Raw genomic sequence first — 18356 nt, forward strand, 5'->3', positions numbered from 1 at the left:
GGGCTGAAGTCCACACAGCCCGTTCAGAAACAAACGCCCCGCGGCAGGACCTGGTGGTGAACCTGGACCGTATGGAGGAGTTGGCTAGGCAGCTGCTACAGGCACAAGCAGGACAAGCCCCGTCACCTGGGGCACCTCCTCCAACCAACCCATCAGCCCCAGTCCAGGTTGTTGTCCCATGAGCAGTTCCCTTGTCCCCCCGGAGCGGTTTTGTGGGGAACCACATAGATTCAATGTTTTTATGAACCAGTGTCGTCTTCACTTTCTCTGCAAGCAGGGTGCCTTTCTCAATGATCAGTCCAAGGTAGCGTTTGTTTTATTGTACTTGGGGGGCCACACTGCAAATTGGCCAATCCCATTGGTTAGCCGTGATGATCCTATGCTGCGCAATTTTCCAGGGTTCCAACAGGAGTTAGAAAAGCTCTTTGCCAGTGGTCCTTAACAACGAAGTATTATCCTTACGGCAAGGGTCTCAAGATTTGGCCTACATAGCCACCTTTAACAGATTGGTAGCATAAACAAACTGGATGGAAGACAAAAGAACCACACTGTTCCATAGAGGACTCAGAGGGGAACTGAAGGACATCATGGCCCAAGAATTCAATCCACCTCAGGGTTGTGCTGAGTACATAGATTTGGTCCTACAGTTGGATCACCAGCTGCAAGATCGAAGAGTTCACCCAACCCGTCACACAGAAAAATGTTCAGAACCCATGCAATTAGCTGCCATGCGAGGCCCACTAACCAGGGAGGAGAGAGAAGCAAAGACAGCAGCAGTTGTGTTTGTACTGTGGCAAGGAAGGCCACCATTTGCATGATTGTCCGGTGAAACCGCCCTGGAAGTTAGTGGGAGCAGTAGACAAGACTGACTGCTACGAATCCCCCTCGGAAAACTCTGCTGCCCACAAAGAAAACATGTCTTGGAGGCGTATGTGGACCTTGGGGCAGTGGTCAACTACATGGATCCCAACATGGGCCGCTGGATTGGAATCCCTTCATGGCAGAAGCCAGCAGTGGACAACGTCACCGCAGTGGACGGCACCCAATTAGCTTCAGGCCCTGTGACCCAGTGCACGGAAGAAGTTGTGCTGTTCTGCCAGGATGGACATCCAGAGAGTATCTCTTTTGACCTCATCAATGACCTGCAATTCCAGGTCATATTAGGGATGCCCTGGATAGAGACCCACAACCCCAGCATGGATTGGTGTGCTAGAACCATGACCTTCTCCAAGACATGTGCGCCCACATGCTACAGTATGAGGACCTTCAATGCACAGTCATGTTCGGCGGTATCCACAGTCACCAGGCCTGGTTTAACCTTCGGTATCACGGGTGTATGCTGCCATCCGTATACACTGAATATCAGGACGTGTTCCATAAAGAGCAAGCAAACACACTTCCCCCACACAAATATAATGGGCAAATAGACCTAATTCCAGGTTTGCAAGTGCCCTGCAGCCGTATTTACGCCTTGATGGAACAGGAAAACGCTCACCTTAGGACATAGCTAAATCAGAAGCTAGCCGACAGCTTCATCCTTCCATCCAAGTCGCCATCATCATCTCCTCTCTTCTTCCTTCCAAAGAAAGAGAGGGACCTACGCACCTGCATCGATCAAAGGGCCTTAAATTATATCAGAGTGATGAACAGGTATCCGATGCCCCTCATACCAGTATCGTGGATCAAGTGAAGGACGCTGGCATCTACACCAAACTGGATCTTAGTGGGGCTTATCACCTGGTACACGACAAAAGCGGGGATGAGTGGAAAACCGCCTTCCGTACCATATTCAGACTCTGAATACCGAGTGATGTTGTTTGGGTTGTGCAACGCACCAGTGGCATTCCAGTACTTCATGAATGACGTCTTACGTGAACGCTTGGACGTATGCGCAATAGTGCACTCTGCTTAGTCTGGCGGAGATTGCTTTGGTGATTTTTTGGAATGAGTAGGGAGGGCAACTTTGGACAGGTATCTATGCGTGATAGAGAGGGTTTTGAACATGATCCATTCACGAATCGGGAGCCAGTGGGCATGTTTTCTTGCTGCAATGATGTGGTCGGCTTTGGGAATGTTGAGCGCAGCTATAAGAGCGTTATTTTGAATGACCTGCATTTTACGAATAATGGCATCTGTGGTTCCTGCAAAAAGAGCACTGCAGTAATCAAGTCTAGATCCTATGGTGGGGCGGGCTATAATCATGCAGCAGTCTGGGGAGAGGAAAGATCTAGCGGCATGGTTTAGTTTTGTCATGTAGGTGGCACTAGAGGCAATGGCACTCACTTGTCGTGTTAGTGTTAGTGATAGTGATGCATCCAGATATACCCCAAGTGTTTTCACTGTCGAGGAGACCGGGATTGTTACTTTGTCGATGTTGAAGGATGAGTATTGTGGGCTTTGTTTTTTGATTACTCAGGGGGGCCCAACTATGAGAAGCTCAGTCTCCTCATCACTAAGGCATAGTCGGGACGTGGTCCTCCATGATTGGATTGTTAAGTATACAGAGTTGAGAGACACCCTCATAGATATGTTCCCTAGGAAGGATGATATCCAGGCTAAGGCATCTGGAGAGAAGTTGACACAGGGAGATAGGTGCTGACCTAGGATTGTGTGGTCGACTAGGTCGAACGCAGCTGAGACATACCTTCAGGCTTACCTTCATCCCTTATTTTTTCAATTTGGATTTTTAGGTCGATGAGAGCTGATTCGGTCCCATGGCCTGGGCAAAAGCTGGATTGGCTCTGAAGCTCCCTCTCTTCGAAGCATTGTTTCACCACGGCACCAATATTGCAACACCCAAAACCACACCTTCCGGATGTTGTAGAAACCAATGCCTCAAACGTGGCCATGGGCATGGTCTTATCCCAGCAATACCCAACTACAGGACAGCTTCACCCTGTGGCATTTAAGTCTAAGAAATGTTCTCCCGCGGAACTCAATTACGCTATCACCAATAAAGAACTGCTAGCAGTTACCTTCAAAGGGTGCCGGCATCATCTGCTTAGCAGCAAGACACCCTATTACAGTGATTACAGACCATCGAAACCTGCAGTATCTGTGGACTGCCAAGGCCCAATCATCCCGGCAGGTAAGGTAGGCTCTGTTTTTTGTGGAATACGTCTTTGTCATAACCTACCGGCCTGGAGAACGCAACATTATGGCTGCTGCACTGTCCAGGATCGATTGTGGTGGAGAAGGAGATGGCGGCTCTGCACCCCCAGATCGGTAGCTATCATTCCGTCTAACAAACTGTTGGGTGCTACAAACAGCACTACCGTACACTAGATCGGATGCACGAAGCAGCCAAGCAGACCATGACGGCAAAAGAGCTACACGATTGGATAGCCAAAGACCCACAACGAGAGGACCGAGGAGGCCTACCTTATCACCACGGTTGGCTGTACTTCCCAGACCTTGCATTACAGGCATTGGTTCTGGCTAATTATCACAGCGCTGTAGTAGAAGGCCATCCAGGAATCACAAAGACCATTGCAAAAATACAACAGCATTACTGGTGGCCGACCCGGCGGAAGGACACAGTACTCTATATTAAAATGTGTGATATATGCGCACAACACAAAACACAGAAAAAGAAGCCCCAAGGACTCCTTCATCCATTGGCTGTGCCTCCAGTCCCATGGCACATGGTATCATTGGATTTTATCACTGACTTGCCCCCGTGTAATGGCTATAACACGATACTGGTGGTAGGAAACCTTCTGTCAAAAATGGCCAATTTCATAGCGCTAAAAGGGCTCCCTAATGCAAGCACACTGGCCCAGACATTCCTGAAGCAGATCCTCAGATTATATGGGTTTCCTTCCATAGTGATCCCTGACTGGGGAAGTCAGTTTTTGTCCCAATTCTGGAGGAGGTGTTATGCCATCGTCCAAATAGAAGTATATGTGTCTACTAGTCACCATCCACAAACCGATGGACAGAGAGAACCAACCAAACCTTAGATCAGTAACTTTGCTGCATGCTTCCCCACACTGACCAGAACTGGGTTGACCTTCTATGAATTGCTGAATACGCATATAACAACTCAGTACATGCTTCCACAGGATACACATCTTCACACTGCATGCTAGACATCCCTGCACATCATCTTATGATCCCCCTGAGACTTTGGAAATGCCAGCAGTCACAACCTTACACAACACGATTAATCAAACCCTGAAAAAAGCTACATTACATATGCTGGCAGCAAAGGAATCCCATAAAAGATGTGCAGACCACAAACAAAGGAAATCTCCAGTTTATCAGGTGGGCGACAGAGTATGGTTAGCCATCGGACATATCCAGTCAAGTGGGCCTAGGAAATTCCACCCTAGTTTTATTGTCCCCTGTGCAATCTCTGCAGTAATCAATCCTGTGGCCATGAAGTTTACCTTACCACCATCCTTGAACATACACCCTGTATTCCACGTCTCATTGCTCAAACCAATCTAACCAGGCACACGTAGTAGCACAACACCCCCGTCTCCAGTACTAGTAGACAGTGAGTCTGAACATGAGGTACGGAACATCATCGACTCTAAGCAAGTACGACGTGGCCACTGCTAGAGGACAAAGATAAAGCACAGTAAGCGGAAAGAAAGCCAGACAAAGCGCAGTAAGCAGAAAGAAAGCCAGAGAAGTGCAAATGAAAATAAAGCACAGACAAAGCGCAGTAACCAGAAAGAAATCCAGACAAAAGCGCAAATACCAGAAGGGAAGTCAGACAGGTAGCTGTTATTTTTATGAGGGTAACTGCCAAACAGTTGGTTGGGAAGGGCGATTGGACGTCTCCCTGTATCATCAGGAATGTTTGTTGTAGTTGCGCTTCATCTGTTCCAGCCATGAGTTGTTGGGGTGAGGAGCTGTAACTGAACAGCCTGGGTAACTTAATTAAGTGTGCCACTGTTTGACCTATGCGCTCCTGTTTTAGCCTTGGAGGAACAATTGAAAAAACAGCTGCCTGCATGCTTTGATAGCGTGCCAGTTTTGGGTGTTGCCTGTTCATGTTCTCTCTGCCCACTATGTTGGGGGTTAGTTTGGGCTCTCCTAAGGGACTGTCCGAGCAACTATTGATATCTAATTTCCGATGTAAGGGTATTGATATTAACTGATGAATCCTTTTAGGTAATTTAACAGCCATATCAGTAAGAACTGGCTTTACTGGATTCTCCCACCCGGTCTGTGTGGGTGACCCCAACTAACAGTCAATTGTCCTTGGTACTAGGAAGGAGTTCCAGGAGAAGACAGCGTATTCTGGAGGAAAAAGGAGGTGAATCGGATGATAAGGGAATGTCAGTGGTTATTTCCAGGGCTAGTGTGTAAGTGCATAAGGAAGAATCCATTTGCCAGAGGGATGATGAGAATATGGATAAAGGAACATTAGCAGAGAGTCATCTAGGAATCTGTAGCCCATTAAGGGCAGCTATCGCCAAAGCCCTACATTCGGCAACCAAGAGTATGGAAGATGTTATTGTGGAAGTGCTTGCGCAGACACCTCAGATGGATAATGAGCTTGCCAATGGGGTAAGGTATTTGGATAGTTGGCAACATATCAAGGAGAGGATCATTGCTGATTTAAACCAATGCCAAAATAGTTTAGATTTTTCCAAGTGGGTAGAATCCTTTGATGACATTGTGATTCAAGCCCGCTCTGTAAGGATGGACAATCAGAGTCAAACTGACATGAATATTGCCTAGAATCATCCCCTTATGGTGAGCATAGCTTGCCAAACTGATGGAGTGGACTTTGAGGACTCCACTAGGGTTTTGGGGAAGGTAGTACCCAGTGGACCGTTGTGATGGATGATATTCCTGTGTTGTCAGTAAATCCTGTGGGGGTTGGGTAGTTGCTGCCAGAAAGTTCTGGGGGTATTACATTTGGTACCGGTAACTCTAAGGATACCCCGGTTTGGATGGATTTCCACAGAAAGGCGTTGGTGATTCAGGATCCTAACCTGAGGGAGTGCTTTATGGAATCCAGAAAATCTTTGAGAATTAAGGGTTTCCGTTGGTTGCAAGTGAGAACGGGGCACGGATGTATTACATTGCAGGATCTTATATTTTTATGAAGAATACAAGTTAAGGACTGGCCTACAAATTATCATGTTGACTGTGTTCTTGTTGGCTGTCGGCAGAGTAACCATCCTTCGTTCTTGAGCCGCTGTAACACCATTGTCATGATTCCTGCCCCTCATGTCCCCAGCCCTCCAAGACGTCAGGCTGGAGCCAGGCCACGATCACCTACATGGCCCTCAAGGGCCTCTCCATCCCTCCAAAGACCCACTTGGATTCAGACTTGGCGCTTGTGGCACCAGACTCACTCACTCCCATAGGATAACATTGGGGATTGGACATGTAGTGCATTGATGGGGGACAAGATGGATAACCCCCACATATTTTGGTTCCCAGAACTGCATGTGCGGTCTAGTCTTTTGGCTGCGAAACATGCTTGGCGTTTTCTGCACCGTGACACTCACCGTGTTCGGATCGGTCTCCAGTAGGCCTGCACCTTTCTTCTGCGCTCAGCTCCTGCAAGAACAAGAACACCGTTAGGAACAGCCTTACCTTGCGGCGCTTCTGCCCATCAGTCATCGCTCCTTCTGTTCTGCGGGCATCTTCGGCTGTGTCATTCCCATCCCGGCACGCCGCTTCCTAAGCAAAAGGGAAAAGAACAGAAAAAAGGCATTAGTAAGCATTCTGCAAATCTTCGCTTACCTGAATCCCAGCCACTCTGGGGGAACTCTGTCTCTGGAACTTCTCATCCATCTGCAAGAGGGAAAAGACACTCCAGGTTAGCGCGGAAACATCTAGAGGCGCTGCATACCGCGCTTACCCACCGCATTTGTTCTTCATAACTGGCATTCACGCTGAAAACGTCGCAGCACCTAAAAGACACAGAAAAAGAACTCAGTTCAATGCAAATACAAAAGGGGTGCATCGCGCATCGCGCTCTCTCACCTTCAGCGCTACTCATCTCAGCAGCACGCCGCCATCCCCGGACGCCGGCCATCATCTAAGGAAGGAAAGGAACCTGGTTAGAGAACTGTTCAAAAGACTCATTATACTTACCTGTCGGACTCTTGCCAGTGAAGTAACTAAGCAGCAATGAGCCCGCATCAATCAACGCGCCCCTGCGCTGAAGGCAGGACGGAGAGCACACTATCCAAGAAAACAAGGTTAGCTGTGGATCAAAGGGAAGGGTTGGACCACGGGGAAGAAGGGGTTCAAGCACATAGAGACAATAGGGAGTTAAACTCTACCAATCCTGTGTTTCAGGCCCAGTCTCCAGTCGAATAGCCTCCAGGGAAGGTTTTGCGGTCGTAAGAGGTCAGAACAGGCTGAGTGACATCCCTGTTGATACCAGGTGAGCGTTACAACCATGCAGAATGGCCCTCTAATTTCAACTATCAGAATTTGTGCCGGATGATATTTGTTTGTGAGTGTATCAAATTTTTCACTTTGATATTGCCCTTTTAAGGGTCTTGTGATATTGTTTGTACTTTGTCTGTGTAGCCCCTTTATGCCTCTGAGCCAATTTGGCACTCTATAAATAAACCAAATCAAATCAATGTACTCTTCTATACTTGGATCTGATATTAATGTGTTCCTCCTTCGAGCCCCTCAAAGAGATTTTACCACAATTTGCTGCACTACCAAACTGCAAAATAAATAACACCTGTATAACACTCTCACGAGGCTCCAAACAATTTTACTCATTGTATGGATGAGGACATGCGACAGGTGCAGCAGCTTCAGAAATTCATAACATTGAAAAATCAAAAGTCACATTTACAGTTTGTAAAAGCAGGGCCACCTTGATACAAATGTGTATTTAGCTACCAGAATATCAGTAACTTATTCCTGCCTTTCAGGTACTGTTATTGCTTGTTACATGTATTGGGTTGCATTTTATATCAACAGGGAGGCTGGAAAGGGATAGGCAGTGACTTAGGTGGTAGTTGGTGCTTATGATTGCCAATTGAAGAAATGGCACTGTTTGTGAAGTTTGTCTGTTTGTTTAATTTGTAATTGTAAATGTCATGTCTCTCTTTCCAAAGGTTGCTAGCCAAGCACACAGATGATGAAGAACGGAAACATTGTTACTATGTTGATGCCTTTACCCAGGCACAGAGAGCAGTATACGCGGAGGAAGAGGTCTTTTCTGATGTTCAGAGCTTGGTTGCAGCACAGGAGGTATATAAACACCACTTTAAGATTTTCCACATGTACATGCTATTCTAATTAGCAGTTTATTTATCACACATTTTCCAGATTTTGACTTTTAAAGCACTTGCCATTATTTTCTTTATACTTGGATTTGGTGCTTTATTACGAAAGCTTCACATTGCCCCATTGTTCCTAGTAGTGGTCAGCTAGATAATTGCCTTTTGTTGGGTCTTTCTTGGCTGGCTGTTGTTAATGTTGTTAGGATTTGGCATAAATCCATCCAGGATCACCTTGCATGTTCCTCCATCTGGTAAACAAAGGTGTTCCAATGAGAGTCAGGCAGCAGGCAGTGGTGCAAACAGTGAGACCTCATGGGGTTTGGCTTCCCCTCCTGGTGGCAACAAGCACAAAAGGTGGCTTTGCCTTCTGGGTCTTGGCTGCTAACCCTTTGGCTTTCCACCACTGCATAAAGGTCTTCAGGATCAGGTTTTCTAAGACTGTCATTCTCTGCTCACCCCTTTCTCCTCTTTTCTCGTCTGTCCCCACCTCTCTCGATTCTCTTTCTTACATTCTCGCCTTTCCTTAATACTGTCTCTTGTTGCTTCATAATGTTCTCCCCCTCCTTCTCTTCTTGCTCCTGTTCCCCCTTCTTCTCTTCTTGCTCCTGTGTTCTCTTTTCTATCTTTACAACTCTCTCTTTGTTCCTCTTCTCCTCTGTCTCTTTCTCGTTTCTACCTCCTTCATCCTCTTGTCTTTCCTTCCCATCTACTCTGTCTCTCTTTTTCTTTTCAGCCAATCTTTGTGCCATCCACCCTCCTCCACCTACTCGGAATTCACTTTATTTTTCTCCTTCTCTACTCCAGTCTTTGGCGTTCTCTTCTGTGCTGTTTGACCTCTTTTCCACCTCATTGCCACTCTCTCTCGAGTTACCACCTCCTTTAACTCCTCTCTGCAATATCTCTCCCCCTCTCTACTCTCATCTCCCTTTTGCATCCTCACTGCACCACCATGCTCTGACAAGCACCTCTGTCTCCTGACACCAAGCTGGGATCGAATACAGGCCAGACCTGAAATAACTGTTTTAGCACTTCTTAATTACGGACACCCCTTGTTAAATCTGTAAGGGCTAAGAATGTGTATGTTCTCCCTTAATCTGAGTCAGGATGGTTGTTCCTTAGTATGTGGTCATCTTTCAGGGTAATGTAACAATAATCTCTCAAGCAGATTCAAGTGTTCAAAGCAAGCGTTTGTCATATCTCGTTATGCCCAGCAACTTAGCACGGCAAAACAGATGTTATAATTTAGGTGCATGCTTATCCAAACAAATGTCTCTTATGATCTTCTCACTGCTGCTTAGATGGCCCACCATGTCCGTGTCAGTCTTTCAGCAAAGTTCTAGTTACTTATATTCCTAGATTCCTTTGTGTTTACTTTTTCATGTGATAGTAATACAAATGTATCAGTATGACTCAATTAAAGCACATACAACACAAAAATAGAAACAATAAAACACAAGTTGATATATATATATATATATATATATATATATATATATATATATATATTATATTACAGGGCCTGCGGTAGCAGCCCTGTAGTTATGGTTAAGTTGCTCAACCCATAGGAATAGAAAGAGCACTTTTTGGGAAGCTTATGACTTCACCCCTCCCCCCAAACAAATGCTCACGAAACTTTGCAAAAAAAGTAAATGGCCCTGTCAGATTGATCCATTGATCCTGCAAAGATTGGTGAGTTTTCGTCAAGGGGTGGTGGGGGAGGGCAAAGTTATAGGGGGGTCCCAAAATGTGTGGTTTTTCCCATAGATGCAATGGAATAAAAAAATTGCTCACATCTACAGCCCAAACCGCTGGACAGATTTTCACCAGATTTGCGGCAGGAGCAGTGGGTTGCTCTCGAAAGCGTGCTTTTGTAAATTTGGTGTAAATCCGTCCAGTCGTTTTTTTTAAAAAGACCAAAAAGTAGGGCAAAAAAAGAATTGTGATATCTGGGTTCGGTCTGTGCACTCACTTCCCTGCTCAGTCTGCGGACGGGCCTCCGATTGGCGGTGGGGCCGACGTGATGTCCATGGACATTGGACGCACCCACTTATTGAATGGTGAAAACCGTGAGGTTCGTCAGATTTTTGGGAAACGCCCGCCATGTTGGATCTGCGGACATTCGCTGTAGACCGTGGACAGCTGGGTGAGGAAAAAGTCTGGAAAACACATTATGAGTCATTTGGTGGCGGAAAGAAGGGCTGGGAAGTGTGGGGGAGTGGAAAAAAGATGATATGGGGTCGTTTTTGTAGGTTGAAAAAGGCCGGGCAGGTGCTGTAGTTGTCCGCGGAAAGCCCAGTAGTTTGCGTACATTGCGGTGAACGGGGGTCTTTGAAAAGACATTTGGGGTTATTTGATGGCTGGAAGAGGGCATAGAAATGGTAGGGAAGTGGAATGAAGTTAATGTAGAGCTGTTTTTATAGGTAAAACAAGGGTTTGGAAATGCTGCCGGGCCCGTGGCCATTTTCAGTGTCCGTGGACATCATTTCGATTGCAAGGGGGTGGGCTGAGTTTTATTAGATGACCGTGTATGATATGTACTTATTATACAGTTAATTGTGTTGTGGTCAGTGGCCAGATTCCTGGGGGGCATGGCTGCAGGTCATACCCCCCAGAATATGTACACTGGTATGGTATGATAATGTTTATTTCAAATGGATTGTGTCCTCCCACGTATTCCTTATCTTTGATATATCTTTGATATTTCCTAATATCCAGCTTGCTGCCTCTGAATTTTTTTTTCAGTAGAGGGTGCTGTGCGTCGATGCCTGGTCGAGTAGATGTCCCTCGGAGGCCTCCGTCCTGTCGTCAATGTCATCGCAGGTATAAGTAGCGCACGCAGCGCCTGTTGCTCAGTTCTGTTTTTCTGCGCTTCACAGCTTCGGTAACGTAGCACTTGGTTCCTTGATTATTCTGTGAGTTTGCTGAGAAAATTCTTAGTTTTCAACGAGATGGCTTCCTCATCGGCTCCGTCGACTCCTCGGTCTTGATTTAAAAGGTGCCGTGACTGCGGAACTAAAATGTCCATGACGGACCCTCACAGGATCTGCCTGTGGTGTCTAGGGGCAGAACATCTGTGTTCGGAGTGCGACAAATGCATGTCGATGATGGCCAAGGCGTTGAGGGAGTGCAGAGGGAAGTTGGAGAGAGGTAGGCCTCAAAAATCTATCACCCCGGCCAAACGTAAATCTTCTCATGAGTCGAGGCCTTTGTCTCCTCGTCATAAAAACCTAAACGCTCCCGTTCACGTTCGCGAAGTGGGCCTCGTCATTCCTCGTCTTCGAGGCATGGCAAAAAGAGGCACCGTAGATCACCATCCACTTCCTCATCTAGTTCACCCGAAAGGGTAGTTTGTCCTTCAAAGCATAGTACCCCGGCCCAATGGGAGGAATTCAGAATGAGCATGATGAAGGTGTCAGAGAACGCGGCCTTGCCCCCCCTCGAAAACACCTACAGGCGATACCCCAGACAAAACACCTGGGAAGCACAGAAGCACGGAGTCCTCGACCCCAGCTGTGGAAACTCCTCGAACACAATCTGATCCCTCGAGTTGAGAGAAAGCCTCTGTGACACACAAAAAATCGTCGTCATCGAAGCTGAAAGAAACCCATATGACAAGCCCGAAGAGTGCGTCATTGACGGCCTTGGCGCCAAAATCGAAGGACGAACCATGACGCCTCCAGTGTCGACCTCCTTGACACCGTATATGACAATTCCTTTGACGCTATCATCGAAGACCTCGACGTTTGTGTCGAAGCGATCAACGACTTTGTGGAAACCTTGGAAGCCGTCAACCGTTTTGTCAAAGCTGTCGATGTCAACATCGACGATTTCAACACTGTCAGCTCCCATTATGACATCTATAGTCCCTTCTTCTACTCCTTTTGAGAAGATTTATTCAGCACAACCTTGCTCAGAGTATTTTAAATTCTTCAATTTATGAGGATGCAGAAGACTCATCTGACGAGGAAAGACCATTTGTCTCGAATATGGTACACCTTCTGTACCAGAGGAACTCGTATCGGAAGAGTCTCGAATAAAGAACCTACAGGACTCTCTACATGAGGCAAGTGGTATCGACACTTCCCCTGAAGTCGAATTTGGTAAGGCAGATCCAGTAGATCATGCCTAGGGCAACCATAGACAACTCATGACTAGAGTAATGGAATACATGGGATGGTCCAGGCCCACACCTGTTTTCGAACAGGATGATTTAACGGAAATACTGGATAAAGGATCACAGGAAGACCCTATTGTCCCATTTCATAATGTTCTGCAGAAGAGGGTAACTTCCAACTTGGAAACACCTGAGGTTGTCCTGGCAGTGAATAAGAGGCTAATGGCCAAATACAGAGATTCAACTTCTGACCCTCTATACCTTTCGAAACATCCAACACCAGAAAGCCGGGTAGTACAAGCAGCTACCTCTTCTGGCAAACAAAATGCCTATCCCACAATTCCACAAGATATGGATGACAAAAAATACGATGCCGTGGCCAAGAAAGTTTTTTCGGCCGGTAGTATGGCGTTAAAATCTGCTAATGCTACGTGCACGATGGTGAGATTTACCCACACCCTTTGGGACTGTATTTCGATGGCGGCTGACCACATTCCTGAAGGGGACCAACAAGACGGTTTCTTGAACATTGTCAAGGATGGGAAGGACGCAGTGTGCGAATCCCGCCAGACTGGTCTCGACTCTGTTGATAGCATCAGCAGAGGCATGGCGGCTAGTACAGTGATCTGCAGATTTGCGTGGTTGCAGAAGTCAGGATTAGCCCAAGACGTTCAATTCAGACTTCTCAACATGCCCTTTGTTGGCACACATCTATTTGGGAATAAAGCTGATGAGAGTTTGGAGAAGCTGCAAACTTCCAAGGCGGCGGAAAATCCCTTGGAGCTGCAACAAGGCAAACTCCAAACCGCCCCACAGGTGTGCCCTGGAGGGGGTAGGTCCTTTTGCTATTATTCCTCATTCGGAAGAGGCAGAGGACAGCCAGCTCAGAGGTCAAAGAGGATTCCCCCGTGGTGGACTGGGTAGAGGTACTAAGACTGCAACAGCAGGGTCTGCCCTACCCGCAGCCTCTGCGTCAGCTGCTCCAAAACCTCTCTGAGGTCTTACATCACAAGAAGGCAGTAGGAGGCAGGTTGTCACAGCATCTGATAGAATCACAGGCTATTACTTCAGATGCGTGGGCATTGGAAACAGTTGCCCAAGGTTACTGCCTACCTATCCTGTAAAAACCTCATAGTCAGCCGCCGGGGAACAATTCTTTGAAGGTTCCGGATCTGCTCCTAATGCAGGAGATTTTAGCCCTGCTGGAGAAAGGTGCTATAGAACCAGTACCTGTAGCGGGGAGGAACAAGGGTTGGTACTCCCCTTATTTTCTAATTCCAAAGAAGGACAGAGGAGTGAGACCCATCTTGAACTTAAGAGACTTGATTACCCTTTCTCAGATCCTTCAGGCCCTACAGCTTCCGGATTTGGTGTTATCATTGGACCTCCAGGATGCTTACTTTCATCGTCGATCCATCACAAGCACAGACAGTACCTGAGGTTCGCCATTGGCAACTCTCACTACCAGTTTCGATTTCTGCCATTTGGGCTAACCTCCGCCCGAGGGTTTTCACCAAGCTAATGGCAGTAGTGGCAGCGAGTCTCAGGAGAGGAGGGATTCACGTCTACCCCTACCTGGATATCTGGCTGATCAGGGCAAGTTCCCCAGAACAAGCCCTGGATCATCTCAGCTATACTTGCCACTCCCTCCACAGGCTGGGCTTCTCCCTCAACTTCAAGAAGTCCCAAATGATACCTTCACAAAGACTTCAGTTTATCAGAGCAATCCTGACTGCATCCCTGGGAAAAGCCTTGCCACCAAAGATGAGGGCTCAAGACATTCTGCAGATGGTGACAAAATTCCAGAATGCCCACCATCTTCCGGCCTTTGACTTTCTGAGGTTGCTCGGTCTCATGGCATCCTGCATTTTTCTGGTGCCAGAGGCTTGCCTGAGAATGAGATCTCTCCAATGGGCTCTCGGGGCCCGGTGGTCACTATTCTCAGGAAGGATATCAGATCTCCTATATATATCCCAGACAGAGTCTCACTGGATCTTCAGTGGTGGGCCTGTCGGGAAAACATCTTGAAAGGAGAACCATTTTGGCAACCATGGCCGGATGTAACAGTGGTGACGGACACCTCACTCACAGGGTGGGGAGCCCATACCAACAATCTGACCATCAGTGGCCATTGGTCTTCATCGGAGTCCAAACTACATATCAACCTTTTAGAGCTGAGGGCAATCAGACTAGCGCTGAAGGCCTTCCTGCTATCTGTATGGGGAAAGAATGTCCTTATAATGACGGACAACACAGCGGCCATGTACTACCTAAACAAGAGAGGAGGTGTAGGGTCACTAGCACTGTGCAGAGAGGCAACACAGCTCTGGTTCTGGGCATTACAAGAAGGAATCTCTCTATTGGTAGTTCACTTAGCCGGAGAGAAGAACACAACGGCGGACGCTCTGAGCAGGCAGAGCGCAGTCTCCCACGAGTGGGAACTAGCTCAGGAAGTCCTTCAAGAGATCTTCACCCGTCGGGAACCTTTCAAGTGGATCTGTTTGCGACCAGTGCCAACCGGAAGCACGAACTGTACTGCTCAAGGAGTTTCCCCCAAGAGGAGCTCTAGGAGACGCGTTTGTGGTGGACTGGGAATTTCCACTTCTTTATGCGTTTCCTCCAGTCCCTGTCATTCCTCACATAATAAGGAGGTTGAGAAGGTTCAGTAAATCCATTATCCTAATTGCCCCGGATTGGGCCAGGAGGACATGGTACCCGGACCTTCTCGACATGTTCATCTGCCCTCCGATTCGTCACCACAAAGAGAGGATCTTCTCTTGAGAGAGGAGGGTTGGGTTCTCCATCCGGACATCAGGACTCTCAGCCTTCACAAATGGTTTCTGAGAGGCTGAGATACAATGATTGGGACCTCCCGGATGACGTAATGGAGGTTTTGCTTTCGGCCAGAAGGCCAGCAACCAAATCTTTATACCGCTGCAGTTGGAATAAGTTCTGCAGCTGGTGTAGAGATAAGAATGTTGACCCTTTCTCATGCAATACATCAATGGTATTATCTTTTATTTTACACTTGGCAAATCTGGGGCTCCAGATTGGAACAATCAAAGGATATCTTGCAGCGCTATCCATCTTCAAGCGCACTGCAGAGGAAGTCTCCTATTTTAAGATTCCTCTGGTAATCCAATTCTTAAAAGGATTGACTAATGTTTATCCTCCAACTCCTTTCCAAGTCCCACTGTGGGATCTAAATTTGGTTTTAAACTTTCTAATGGGTGCTCCTTTTGAGCCTCTTCATTCTTGCCCATTATGACTTCTTACCTTGAAAACAGTTTTCTTAGTGGCAATAACATCAGCCCGTAGGGTGAGTGAGCTACAGGCTTTATCCTGCAAGCCTCCTCACACTGTTTTTCATAAGGACAGAGTGGTATTAAAGGTGAAGCCTAACTTTCTCCCCAAGTTTGTTTCTGAATTTCACATCACTCAGAAAATAATTTTACCATCCTTTTATCCTCCGCCACATCCGGGGAAAGAGGAAGAAAGAATTCAGACTCAACTCTAGGCGTGCACTGAGTTTTTACATTACCAGCTTGGCAAAACTGAGACAGAAGGATCAGTTGTTTGTGGGCTATACAGGTCATAAATTGGGTCTAGCCATCACCAAACAAACCATCTCTAGATGGATTCTTTGAAGAATTTCAGAATGTTACATACCGGCTGGTAAAGACCCCCCAGAACATCTAGGGGCTCATTCGACCAGGGGTGTTGCAACTTCGTCTGCTTTGCAGAGGGGAGTTCCAATAAAGGATATTTGTACCGCTGCCAAATGGTCATCTGCACACACCTTTACGAAATACTCAGTCTGGATTCCTCCAGTAGCCAAGATTCTGCTTTAGGAAAAGCAGACTGCACTCTGTGCATACTTGATCACTTGAATTTTACTCCCTCCTCCAAATTATGTAACTGCTTTGGGAGTGAAACAAAAATAAGGAATACCTGGGAGGACACAATCCATTCGAAGAACAAGTTACTTACCCATGGTAACGTTGATTCAACTGGATGTTCCTCCCACGTATTCCTCATCGCCCCTCCCATCCTACCTAGCAGTAAAACCTCTCTTGTGGTTACAGTCTGCGCTCTCTCAAGGGGAGTAACCGTCTAACTCAAGGCAGTGCTTCGCTCTTCCAAACGGAACTGAGCAACTGGCGCTGTGCTCGCTATTTATACCTGTGATGACGGCGACGTCAGGACGGAGGTCTCCTTGGGTGTTAGGCAAAGTTTGCATGCAATACGCTTTGGGACCACTACACACAACTATGACTACAGGTGTAAGCAAAACCAACCTTTGTTATAAGTCTGTACCACACAGTTTTTGGTAGCAAGCTGAGTCGCCAGGCTTATCTCAAGAGGGAATGTGAGCTTGTAATGAGGTTACACAGAGGTCTACAGTTACAAGTATTCAAATAGACACTTACATTCAAGGTTTCTTGGTAAAACACTTACTAATTTATTACACAGTCAGTTAGAAAACATTCACTAAAAGGAGGCAATCAATATCACACAGAAATATACTACAGTACTTCACACTATCAGGTTCTGAAGCATTTAAACTACTTTGAAGGAGGAGCAAAATGGCATTCAGAGCATTTGAAGGAGGAGCAAAAAAGCATACGTTAATAAAACGTATAATAGAGTTACTCTTCAACACTGCAAATAGTTTGAGTTCACCAGAGGAGTGGTTCCAATACAATAGATAGGCCAAACTCAATGGGCTAGAGTCTTGTGTAAGAAAAACAGTTCTGGTAATTTTAAACGGAAAAGTCTTTGCCACGGTTCTCAGAAGTAGTCCATAGAAGAAAGGTTTGTATTTCGTGTCACAAGTTGACTAGGCCTGCAAGTTGCCAAAGTTTGAGGTAAGTTATCTCGGTCTGGTTTTCACAGTACAAGAAAAAGAGGACTTCTGTTCCTGAGCATCAATCCATCGGAAAAGAGGGAGGACATCGAGGGACTCCTGCACTGCACGGGGACTGGTCACAAAGCTGGCAAACTGGCAATTCTTCGATTCCGGTAGCTGTCTTCAAGCACAAAAACTGGTGTCCTTCTCCCTGTCTATTTGGTTTCCTGCAGCATACTGAGGAAAATACAACCAGCTCTGAGAATGATGTCCAGGTGGCTTCCGAAATTGATTGGTCCCACCAACTCAAAGGGAGAAGTTGTTCTTTAAGGGCTTCTCTGTCGAGATGAACTTGGCAATTCGGACCTGCAGCAGGGCTTCACCGGGCAAACCAATGGTCCAGGAGTTGCAGCAGCCGCCCTCTTCCAGCTCGACTTCGGTTCTTTTGTTCCAGTGGTCGACTCTGCCTTTTCAGTCCAAGAGACTAGACTTTTAAACAAGTTTTCTCCCATTCATTCCAGCCTAGCTGCCACTCGCCCAGCAGGGTGGCTGTCCTTGCCGCACAGTCAGCCAGCCAATCACGCCAGAGTGTATTGGGTCTCCTAGGAGACTAAGCACAGGCAGTTTTCGGGCACTTCCCTCACTTCCTGCCCACCCCAGACACTCGGGCACCAGAGGCGGTCTTCCGTCCTGAAGCCCGCCAAAGGCGTAGGAACAAAGGGACCAAACCTGGTTTGGCGCGCAGAGACAAACTCTAGATGGACCTTTCCAAAAAGAAATGGCGAAAAAAGAAGACTGGGACATGTATAAACAAAGGGGGCTCAGACACCATCTTGAAAAACATGGCTCCTGTGATTTTTAGCTACCGGTCTTCGCGGTCGAGAAAAATCATGGTAGTTTGTTGTAAAACCACTGCCACCAGCCTTTTCGATTAAAAGGGTAGCATTTGACTGCTACATGAGTTTCTAGACATAGGGGATACTAGGTAACCTCTCCAGCACTCTATTGTAAGATAGTGTGTGCTGGGTCTAGGAATTTAAAAAGACAAGTAAAGTCAATTTAACTTTTCATTCTCTGGGAAACAGTAGTTTATCCCAGAAAAGGTGTTTAAACCTTGGGATAGCCTAAAAAGCTTCCCTGTGTCACTGCACTGAGGGTGCTATGTGAC

At 46.8% G+C, this 18356-nt stretch overlaps 1 protein-coding gene across 3 annotated transcripts in view; it reads left to right on the plus strand.

The window, feature by feature from the left end:
• The window catches only part of CFAP46 (cilia and flagella associated protein 46), a 2698259-nt gene that overhangs the window by 1710050 nt on the left and 969853 nt on the right, over positions 1-18356 (plus strand). For all 3 annotated transcript variants that reach the window (XM_069611407.1, XM_069611408.1, XM_069611409.1), the window contains exon 41: positions 8058-8193. In XM_069611407.1, coding sequence (XP_069467508.1) covers positions 8058-8193 — 136 coding nt within the window. The remainder of the gene's footprint in view (positions 1-8057; positions 8194-18356) is intronic.

The sequence above is a fragment of the Ambystoma mexicanum genome, chromosome 8, assembly GCF_040938575.1.
Source record: "Ambystoma mexicanum isolate Mex_15411 chromosome 8, UKY_AmexF1_1, whole genome shotgun sequence".
NCBI lineage: Eukaryota > Metazoa > Chordata > Amphibia > Caudata > Ambystomatidae > Ambystoma > Ambystoma mexicanum.